The sequence below is a fragment of the Centropristis striata genome, chromosome 13 (genome assembly GCF_030273125.1).
Source record: "Centropristis striata isolate RG_2023a ecotype Rhode Island chromosome 13, C.striata_1.0, whole genome shotgun sequence".
NCBI lineage: Eukaryota > Metazoa > Chordata > Actinopteri > Perciformes > Serranidae > Centropristis > Centropristis striata.
This window is the reverse complement of record NC_081529.1, coordinates 25,706,051-25,717,712: the sequence shown is the minus strand read 5'-3', so window position 1 is coordinate 25,717,712 and position 11,662 is coordinate 25,706,051. Positions and strand designations below refer to the sequence as shown.

The 11,662-nt window shown below is 41.5% G+C and overlaps 1 protein-coding gene across 1 annotated transcript; it reads left to right on the top strand.

The window, feature by feature from the left end:
• Nucleotides 1-688: 688 nt before the first annotated feature.
• mafk (v-maf avian musculoaponeurotic fibrosarcoma oncogene homolog K) lies at nt 689-8,743 on the top strand. Its single transcript, XM_059348598.1, is given in 5 exon segments — nt 689-744; nt 746-809; nt 811-857; nt 8,121-8,199; nt 8,303-8,743. Coding segments are annotated over 5 exon segments (687 nt in total).
• The last annotated feature ends 2,919 nt before the right edge of the window (nt 8,744-11,662 follow it).

Genomic DNA, 11,662 nt, shown 5'->3' with positions numbered 1-11,662 from the left:
GTGCATTTTCCTCCTGTTTTTTGTCCTTGTTTGAACTGCGTAGCCCACAGTGTTTATAGTGTAAACACACTGCATCTGTTTTTAACAGGCTCTGTAGTCTGAAAGCAGTGGTCTTCCTATCGGATAAAGGAACAGGGGAAACTATGCAGCAGCCCCTTAAAAGGCCACTGACTTAACATATTTACATCCAGTACTTAATTACCCAGAATAACCTGTGACGTTACTGTGGCAGCAGTGCAGTTAAAATAAGAGAAATCCTGTGACTGCTGGGCTACTACGCCACATACTTTCCTCAGGAAAGGAATGCTGCCTTCTGCTGCTGCTGCTCCCGAGTCAGACGGAGGGAGGAGGGACTCTGTTTTCTCTCAGTTAATGCACATTTTTGAATACCTTGTAGTGTAGACCCCACCATCTAGGCTACTTACAGGAGGGGGCTAGGGTAAGGAGAGTTTATGACTTCCTTTTTGATAAGTTTTGCTAATATTAGCACCGTGAGTTGACTTTGTACTGAGTAGTTTTGTGAAGTAAGCAAAAGCAGCTCCAGCAATATCTATCTTCTATTTATGGCCTCCCCCCACCGCACCCCCACCCCTTCCCAGACTGACGTCAGCAGAAAGTTATTTTCATGAATGGAGGGGGCGGTCACGAGGAATCGGTGACGTGAGTGCTTGCGGAAGCAGAGCGTGGAATGTTGGTACATTGTTGTTGTTTTGTAGTTAATTTAGTACGAGGATACACCGCCGCTGTCTGCTGGACGCTTTATACCAACTGTGTCAAGTTACTCCGCCGCCTGGATCGGAAACCTACTCCGCCACTTTTTTACGCATCACGGTCTACAGATACCCGCGTCCACAGAGGTGAGGTTTTTTTTTTATTGTGGGGGGAGAAGATGTTTTGACATCCCGTTTTCTAAATTGCTGAAGTTGTCACGGTGACATATTGAGCGCATGCAGACAGGATTATGTTGGCCGCTCGGAGCCAGGCTTGTTGGATAAGTTTTTTGATCCCGGTTATAAAAGTTGATGTTGACTTTGTAGATTGTTTCAGTCGCGTCGACACGTGTTTAGAGTAGCATAACACAAAGCCCAGAAAAGTGCTCAGATCTTGGTGTAGTCGACTTAAAGAAGTGGGCAAAATAGGTTAAAACTTTTTTTTAAAACTGTCAAATAATATTAATAAAAAATGCTTATTTTGTTTCTTTCTTTTTCTTTTTTTTTTTAACCGAATTTATCTTATTTGAACTAGTCTGTTCAATTTTAAAATTAATTTGGAGACATTAATTGTTTCATTGAATGAATTCTTCTAGTTTTCTTTCAATATATAAGAGATCTAGAAATAGTTTTTTTCAGCAAATTTCAGCTGATTAAAAATATTAAATGTAGAAATCTCACATAATTTTCCCGAAATACGCTCATCTTAAAGTTACTGTTAATGTTACTTAATGTTGTTGAAGTTACTGTTACAAAACGCCCTTATATAGGCATTACGGGGCATCACATAATCATTATGAGTTATAATAAGATTTAAAAAAATAGATATTTTTGTTTGCTATTTTGTAGTCTACTTTCTGTTATTTGAAGGAGCTTTTTTGGGGGGAAAATGGAAGTGAAATAAACTCACTGAACGTCCCGTTTAATCTAATTCATATGACTGAATGCTTCTCACATCCCCTTTTATTGTGGCACTCTTGTTCAATTCAGCGCGGGGTTTAATTTAGGCTGCTATAAAGCAAAATACCAGCCTACTTTTGACATCGGAAACAACACGTGGTCTGCATTTTAGACATGTGGGACAAAGGGCACGATGTGAAGTCAGACCACCAGGGCAGACTGGCCTACACAGGAGAAACACGCAGTCACTTAACAGCAGGAGGAGCGCATATTTCCACAAACAATAAATCACTCTGGAAGAAGAAAAGGCTTTATCTTATCTTCCTTCATTCTTCATTTCTGGTCTATATACATCTCAAAAATAAGGAAACTGTGTCATGAGAGTTCAGTCAGTGGATCTTTCTTTTTTATATATTTACACAATAATAACACAATTTACCTCAGAAATACTTCCACATGATAGTTTGTGCTTTGTTTTTCTTTATGAAGCAACTTGGACTTTTGACCTTTTAATGCCAATTTGATTCATATCTGGAAAACATTTGTCTTTGAGTGACTTGGGTGACTGTTGTGATTCACTGTTGGTGGTGGTGGGTGCACAGTCTCAGACAGGCAGTGGGAGTGGGTGCTGTCATGAGGTCTAGGCCTACATGTGGTTCCATCACCAAAGTGAAGATGCTCCCTCTGGATGGAGAAGTAACAGTGGCTGACTCATTTCACCACCACAATAGTCTGTGACAGTGACAAGGCACATCTGGTAAAATTCCCCTCAAACACAGGATATAGTGTCATTGTCATCAGATGTATAGAATTTCTTGTTTCGCTGGTCAGTGGTGATGGATGAAAGCGTAGCAGAATGCAACACGTTTTTGCGGTGGAGTATTGTGAAAGTGAAATAGCTGTGGTTTGTGATGCTGTGACTCAGAGAGAAACACATTGGCCATGATGTGTTTTGCTCCTCTAACTGGAAAAAAGATGTAGAGTTTTGATTATTGACTTTGGAAGCCAGTGATTTCAGCCACAGCTGAACATGCCAAACAGAGTGTATACAGGCAATAACAGATGAATGTGTGAACAGGCCTGTGGTGCATCCGTCCAAAGTGACTCCCTGACAGTTATATAGTGTCTGAGACTGCTCACTCTGCCACCCACAGTGATTTGTGTCCTGTCTCTTTCTCTCACAGTTACCAATTCTCAACCCGCTGCTTTCACCTCATTATGTTCAGAGGTGTGGCAAGTGTCAAGATTACTCATTTATTTATTTTGTGGGATTGTCATGTTATTGGGAATTCCTTGTCGCTTCTCAGTGGGGCTGACTTGCTGATTCAATTGTTGATCTTTTTCCTTGGCAACTTCCTGATTCCACCGTGACTCAAATTGCATGTTGGCAGCAACACAAACAAACATTTGAGAGCTCCACAGCCTTCAGAATGTATGCTTTGCTGTCCCATCCTGTCTGTTCTTGTGCCTCAGCTAGTTGTTTTGAAGGAGAAGCACTAAAATATGAATATTAATGGATTATTATTATCAGTGTTTCTCTTAGTTTGGCTATATCTTACGTGAGGGATGTTTTATAGAGACAGAATATTAATATTTTCATATTATTCACACATTGTTGTTTTCCAGGTTGCAGAAAGAGGGACAGGTATGTCCTTGTTTTTTTGCATTCCTGACATTTCTTTGAATCCCAGCGTCCCTGGTTGGGAGAATATCTTAACTTAGATATTCTGCAAGTTCTCCTCCCTTTCCGCACAAAAGTTCTGGTGTTCATGCCAACCATTTCCAAGGTTCTCTGTACTTTTCCTTCCTCCCCGCGAAACAACGGGATTTTCCAGGAAACGTCAGATCGAGAGGGTGTGATTCCCTGCCGCTGGTCGTCGCTTTTACCAGTAAACAGCATGACTCACGGCTCAGCTATGCTCTCCATTTCCTTCACATAATATCCCACCAAATGTGCTGCGCTGGAGAAAGAGCAGAGCGCCGCGCGCACACTAGTCTGTAGAGAAATCTCTCCTCCTCCCTGAGAAAAATGCAGGAAAAGCAAGAGCTTTCTCAGGAGGAGTGTAGCAGGCTGTCAAGAACAGCAACAAGTCTGCTTTCTGCTTAAACATTTTCCCAAGTTAAAACAAAAAGAGAAGATAAACAAAGAGTTCAGACCAGCCGACTCTGCATTTATCACTGCAGCATAAGCGCACAAGTCTTTGATATACTGTTTATTTTAGGAGAAGGCTGGGCCCCACAGTTACCTGCTGTCACTGAAGTGTAGCCTTGAACTTGAGCAGATGCCTGAGTTAAAAAAACATAAACATTGGCATCAGTGAGCAAATGTTACATAGGTTTATTAAACTGACTTTGACTCAAGTAGACTTAGTATATACACTAATTCATGAATTTGCTGTTTAACTTTAACTGCCTAACACTCATAATTTTGTCGACCAATTGATTTAATCAACAGATCTGTAAAGCTAAATTTCCCCATGTAGAATAATGCAAAATCAACACTTTAAATCTTGTGTTTACCAGAAATGTGCTCATATGTTTCTTGGAAATTAGGAAAAAAAAAAAATCTTAGACAACTACAGTAAAATGACCAGTTAGTTAATTAAATCAACAAAGAGGGACCAGCCCCCAAAAATGTTTTAAAAGGGTCAGTTTATCTTCAGGCAATATCTACACTCAGACAGCAGTTTTAGCAGAAAAAAATAGCTTTCAACATCAAATAAGACACATGCTATTTGTGACACTTTGTCATCATTTAGTGATAATAGTGCTGCTAAGTAAACAGTGCATTTTTGGTTATTAGTCATGAGAGGATCATCTTTAAGAAATGAGTTATTTTCTGTCTCTGTTTCTGAGAAAGTTTGAAAGTAAAATGAAAGATAGACAAAAGAAAGCAGTGGACTCATGACTTCCACACACGTGCATGCAGACTGCCTCTGATTTGTTTGGGCAAGTGAAAGAGGTGAGACGTTCCTGAATTCCAGACATTTTGTGAATTTTGTTTTACAACTAGGATTGTCTGAACTCCACCCCCAGAGCTGAGTGCATCGCAGGACATATTCAGACTGAATGTTCCCTCTTCAGTGAAGACTTGCCTGTGCTGTGCATGTGAGGGTTTGCACATGTGTGTTCACTCAGGAATGTGGTTTTGTTCTTTACCCGCCATCTGTGGCTTTTCTTTGAGGTATTTTCCCAGACTCCTTTTCTTTTTGTTATGAAAAACCTCATATGAGCTGTTTTTCTATAGCGAGAACATTTGTTGTGAAATATGCCTGTCTCTTCTGAGTGGCAAAATGTTAAAGAGTGGATTTGGCTCTGTAATATAATTGCTGTTTTTCCTCTGAGGAAACTTTGGCATCTTGATCAGGAAAACATTGTCTCTCTGCGAGTTGAAAAAACATAAGCACATGCCTAAAGAATTTCAGGGAAACAACCTGGCCTCTTGGTTCAAGCTGGAGGCCTGTTGTATGAAGAGAGGGAGGCCCCACACCACTTTTCCATGATCTTTGCAAGGAATATACCCAGGGACCCCCCTCTCTGATGCAATGCTGCTTAAATTAGGCTGTTTGGGCCAACTTGCTGTCAAGGAATGTCTTCATCTTTTTTTAATGCTTCTGAAATCTTCAATTCACTGCTACATGTTGTTTTTTACTAAATAAATAAGGGACACCAGACAGCAGCAGATGTTCTCCAAAACATGATTTTATGTGGCTCTGGGTTTAGCTGTTTGGTTGGTACATCTATTTCCCATCTGTTTATTTTAGTCAGGGAAAGTCTTTGAGGTCCATCAGCTTGTGACAAAAACACTAAAAAGGAATGTTGAATTTAAGCTATTCTAAGAGCAATGACTAATGTTCCAGCCGCATCAAAAACAGTTGTTTTTCATGTCCACTGCAATGTTTTTTGCAGTCTGCAACTGCGAATGCAAAGTCCTGTATTAGCAATACAGCCATGGGATGTAAAAACATGATCAACAGCCCAAAAAGAACAGCCACACCTAAAGTATTTTGTCCCATTAAAGCTGCAGCTAACATGACTGCAGAGAATATTTGCCCTCTTAGCGAGGTATCACTTATCGCATGCTCACCTAAATTGTTTAGTTGGCAGAAATTTGTGTCAGCACTGTGGGCTAAATATATCCACCAGAGTTAAATAAGGGCATAGAGCAGCTCAGGAAAGCCCAGTGTAAGAGGATCCAACCAGCGAGACACAGGCCTAAATCGATAGACTACATTGTCTCACAGCAAAAATACATCAGTGACTATAAAGGAAAGTATTTCTCTGTGACACTCTATCTCCAGGAATTTTCCACCAGCGTATCTACCGCCTTGTAAAGTTCAGCATAACTGTAAATGTCATGCTGATGTGATGGTCTGTTTTAATGTCTGACGAGGAGGCAGAGAGGTGTCCATGCATCTCTAGACACAGGGACAACAGAGTAGGGGAATAAACACTCTACTTAAGGCTGGATTTAAGGGAAGCAGAGAGAAAATAGGAAAACTGATCAATTTTGTACACTGGATGCCATTATGCTATCAACAAGTTAGTGTTTCTTATTTGTACTATGAATAGGCCGTGTTGCGGTTATGAATGAGACTTGTTTACCCTTTTGGTGACCATGTGACTCACTCTCCCACGCCCATTTGCAGGGCGTTTCCATGGCAGCAGTCGAGCATGGAACAGTGCGCTCGTAGTCAGGCTGGTCTGCAGGTCCTGAAATGGAGCCTTGGGGGATGTGTGCCTCTCACAGGATCACAGCTCAGCGCTCTCGCTTTTTTTGGCCATGGCAGCAGTCCGGAAAGCATGTGCCTCACTGTAATGAGTACAGAGAGGCTTTTCTAAAAACTGCCCTGGCCCAGAGAGCCTCAATGCAAAGTTGCCCGAAGAGAGGGAGAGAGGTTGCCTGTTTCTAATCTTGCTTGGTCTAGTGAACTACATTGTCAAGGCCCTCCTCCTCTAGCAAGTAAATATACTGACTCCAGTGCCCGTGTTTGATGGTGTCGTGCTGCCCTCTGCTGGCATCTGTGGCTCGAACATGCAAACATAAATATTGACACATGACGTAACCATGGAATGTTGTTTTGGTGTCCCTCAAGTGAATTTGAATATTATGTTGTCCTCATTATATGCAATAAACAAAGAGATGCATTAGTGGCAGAAGTATACAGACCTGTAAAAGTAAAAAATAACATTATTGAAAAATATTTAAATACTTACTACTGTGTTCAAAATGCAGTTAAAAGTACATCAGTATTCTCAGCAAAAATACATTTAAAATATAAAGATAAAAGTTATCTTTATGCAGAAAAATGGCTAAGTGATCTGAATAAGTCATATAATAGTACATATTATATTATTGAATTATTATTTATCAAAATAGTAAACGCCAAATATTTTGATAAATTATTCATATGTAATTTTTTAATGCAAATGACAGAATTATATTTGAGGATATGAAGATTTGCCATTGTTCTCTGTTTTATATCCTATTTAACTAAAGGCAAGTGCAAGTATAAGTACTAGTATTAGCTTACTTATTCATTCATTATCATTAACCGCTTATCCGTATTCGGGTCGTGGGGGTTGGAGCCTATCCCAGCTGTCATTGGGCGAGAGGCGGGGTACAACCTGGACAGGTCTCCAGACTATCACAGGGCTGACATAAGACAATCACGCTCTCATTCACACCTACGGACAATTTAGAGTAACCAATTATGCATGCATGTTTTGGACTGTGGGAGGAAGCCGGAGTACCTGGAGAAAACCCACACTGACACGGGGAGAACATGCAAACTCCACAGAGAAGAGCCGCAGGCTGGAGTCGAACCAGCGACCCTCTTGCTGTGAGACGAGAGCAACATGATCTCACAGAAATCCGTGAAATAGCCACGGATTCGCTCAAATTTCTGTGAAACTGACACAGATTTCGCTACAATGCAAGTTAATGACAGTCATATCCCGTGGCTATTCCAACATACAAAGTGATTATGTACATTCACTGAGTGAATATTTAGAAAATAAAACATATATTTCTCGCTACAAATGTGATCAAAATCCATTTTTATGCAGAAACTAAGTCAAAATATTGATTTTTCACTAAAAATGAGAGAACTGTCCGCCATGTTTTTTGTTCTGACTGCTGGGACCTTGAAAGTCACGTGACTTGGAACAAACCAATAGCCACGGGATAGGACTGTCATTAACTTACATTGTAGCGAAATCCGTGTCAGTTTCACGGAAATTTGAGCGATTCCGTGGCTATTTCACGGATTTTGAGTTGAGCGAAATCCGTGGCTATTTCACGGATTTCTGTGAGACCAGGTTGGGCGAGAGTGCGAACCACTACACCCTTAACTTACTTAACCTAAGGACAATCAATATTTCCAAATTCCATTAGAGACTTATTAAAGCAACTACAAGGGACTTTTAAAAGGTTAAACACATTTGGTTTCGTCTTTCTACCACTGATAATATGTTGTGTTTCACTATTTTTTTCTTCTTACTTCTCAGTGTGTCTTCTGTGAGATTCTGGCCAGTTGTCTGTATGCAGGGAATGACGACTAATTTCAAGACGAGCAAAGCTTTAAAGGTAAGTGTGAGAAGTTTGGGAAGTGTTCCATTGGACTTGGTTAGGAAATGTGCATTTTTGTAGATATTCAGATTGTTCTTCACTCACTGCTCACGTACTGCAGGTCAAGAAGGAGGCGGGTGAGAATGCCCCGGCGCTCAGCGACGACGAGTTGGTGGCCATGTCTGTGCGTGAGCTCAACCAGCACCTGCGTGGGCTGACCAAGGACGATGTCGTGAGGTTAAAGCAACGGCGACGAACCCTGAAGAACCGGGGCTACGCCGCCAGCTGCCGTATCAAGCGTGTCACCCAGAAAGAGGAGCTGGAAAGACAAAAGATAGAGCTGCAGCTTGAGGTGGACAAGCTGGCCCGCGAGAATGCCAGCATGAGGCTGGAGCTGGATGCCCTGCGAGCCAAGTATGAGGCCCTGCAGTGTTTTGCCCGGACTGTGACCCGCGGGCCCCTCTCGCCGGGGAAGGTGGCCACCACCAGCGTCATCACCATCGTCAAGTCTGCCAACCACAACAACAACTCCAGCCCGACCCCGTTCTCAACTCTCTCCTAGTGTTGACAGGACTGGGCTCTCCTTCTCCTGCCTGGTCCTTCCCGGTTCCGACCCAGCCTGAACCCGCTCATCCTGTACTGAGAGGACGCTCAGTAGTTAGACTGAGGGATGGAATGGGGTGGCAAGCACTTTGTGATGTTATGCTGCATTCATAACTCCATCTCTCTCCTTCTGTCTCTCTTACACAATCTACATTGTCTGTGCACTGTGCATACCCCTCCCCCCCCCCCACCACCACCACCACCACCCCGACCCCCCAGCACCGGCAGGGTACTGGTCCTCCGTGACCCTTCCTCCATGACTGTTAGCAGAGATTTGCTTTTTACTCCAGTGTGAAAAAGTATTTGACATGCCTTAATGTGGCAGCACTGGCCTGGGACTGCTCTTATGCTATTATGCATAAAACTTGAGATTAAAGTAGTACATATGTGACAGTACAGCTATATGTAAAGCCTTTGCCAAATCCCATTTTGCTTATAAAAAGTGTCTCAATGTCATTTGAGCCTTTGAAGCTGTTGCCTTAAATGATCTACAAATGATCAATATAAATTATTTTAGAAAACTGATCTGCAGTTTAACACAAAGAGGATTTACTGTTCCAGCTTTGAGGCCTCTTCATAGAAACAGTTACCAGTGGTCTCCAATCAGTTGCCTTTAAGAGTCAGCCAATCATAACAACAGATGTTTTCACTGATTAGCTCCTCTTCTCTTTTGGAAGGTGCTAAGCTATGGAAGAATTATCCTATCTTTATTCAAGAGCGTAGATTTTCAGTTTGAGAGCATAATTTGTCTTTCTCGTGCTCAGATTTGTTCTCCTCATGCTCACATTTTGCGCTCGCACTCAGATTTCTGCTGCTTTCTTTCAAAATGTGTGCGTGTACTTAAAAATCACATGCTTGTGCTCACATTTCTTCTTCTTGGACACAAACATTTCGCTTGCACTCAAATATGTCCTGTGCGCACTCAAATCTAAAGTCTACGCGCTCAGATCTCAACTCTGCGCTCTCAAAACTTTTGTGCTCGCAACCAGAACACGCACGTCCTCTCAGGTTGAGGTTTCTGCTCAGACTGAACGATGTCCCGCCCTGCGCTTAAAATAGTGTGTTTCACCAGCCAATAGGGAGACAGCTAGATTGTGGCCCCGTCTTAGGTGCGTTCCCTCGCCCTTCTTTCTTTCCTCAGAAGAAATGTGAGCACAAGCATGTGATTTTTAATATCTACGCTCTTGAATAAAGATAGGATAATCACCTGTTTGGTTTGGAGGAAAAAGCTGCCTACATGTGGCTCTCTATGGTCTGTTTGGAGAGCACTGCATTATGCAGTTTGATAACTGACTGACGTTCAGCTGAAGGCCTCTCCTCGTAATGCATTGTTGTTTATATTTCTGTCTTGGTTATGTAGAGTTTTACCCGGTGGTCCTGCCAAATAGCTTATTTAGTATGTAGGGAACGTAATGCTAGAGAACAGCAGGCAGTACACTTCAGTAAAGGCTTCCATACTGATGGTGGTCTAATTTAGGAGTAGGAGTGAAGTAACAATTTTCATTCGTGTTTGAAAAGTTTAAAACTTAATCATTAGGCCAGAATTTGTATGCAAGCCTTTGCTGCACTATATTCACTCCCCTATTATTAAAGATGGCCATTTGTGCCTTTTTTTCTCTTATTGGCAACAAAAATACAAAAGCTTCATCTACAGGCTGTCTACGTCAGGTAAATCCACTTTTAAGAGAAGCATATCTGTGCTTCTCAAAGTTGCTGTCATTAGAGCTCATCAAATAAACGCGTAATGTGCGTTTGGTTGAGAAATTGTTGGATCAGTGAGGCTGAAAGTGTTGTGAACAGTTAGCTGTGTTGTCTAAGACAGAAGGGTGTTGGGCAGGTGTTGCAAGTGATTCTGTTTGTCTTTGTGGCTCTATGATTGGAAAAAGTATTCACAATTTCTTGCCCTAATATTTTGAAATGCAAAAGAGGTGAATGCTTGTTTTCCACATGTTGAAAATGCTATTAAAGAGGCAGATTTGGGAAGAGTAAAATGTAGAATTGGAAAGGGATTTTGGGCAGGATTTGTTTGGATTCAAAATATCTGACATTTTCAAATTGTCTATTATTATCTAGCACTTAAAATGAAACTGCTTATGAAGTATAAAAAACAATAACAACTGATTCCTAGAATTGGAGATGACAGATAGAAGCCTTGTATTTCTGAAGTTAGTTGGGCTTAACTGCATCATGATACTGCAAGGTGAAGCCTAGTCTAACTAAGGATGGTATACTGTCTGATATTTATGTCACAGCACTTACTGGGTGATGTTTTGCCTCTTTCCTTTATATGCCACTCTTTGGTAGATGATCCATATTGGATATAGTGATAACGAGAGCGGTCCTTACAAGTGAAATGCAATTCAACGTACTTCCTGTATATTACAGACTACCGACATGATAAAGCTCCCACTGCCTCCATTGTCACTTTACAATGAGAACTCCGTCCAAATAGAAATCATTCCTACAGCTGGGTCACGAGACGTGCTGCTGCTGCTGGTGTTGGTAACTCTGAAACAGTAGCTATTAAACCTTGCTTTTGACACACTCTTCTGCAAGAGAACTCCTGACGCCCATCTCTAGAAACAGCGGTGTCATGACAACTAAATGCAGTAAACAACCTTCCTCCTGTTGTATGTTTTGAGATATTTAAATATGAAATTTCACTTGAAATCAAGCCGTTCTTACCGAGGATCCATTCCTTATTTGGAGTGAAGTCAATAGAGATTGTTCATGTCAGGATTTTCTCTTAGCTAAGAGGACATGACAGTTTTTCCCCTGTTCCATAGCTGCAAAGAACAGTATGGGGAACTTTGCTGCTGTACAACCTGCTGTGATTTTTAAGCAGGGGTAATGCTGTGTTCTTACTATGATGTATTTT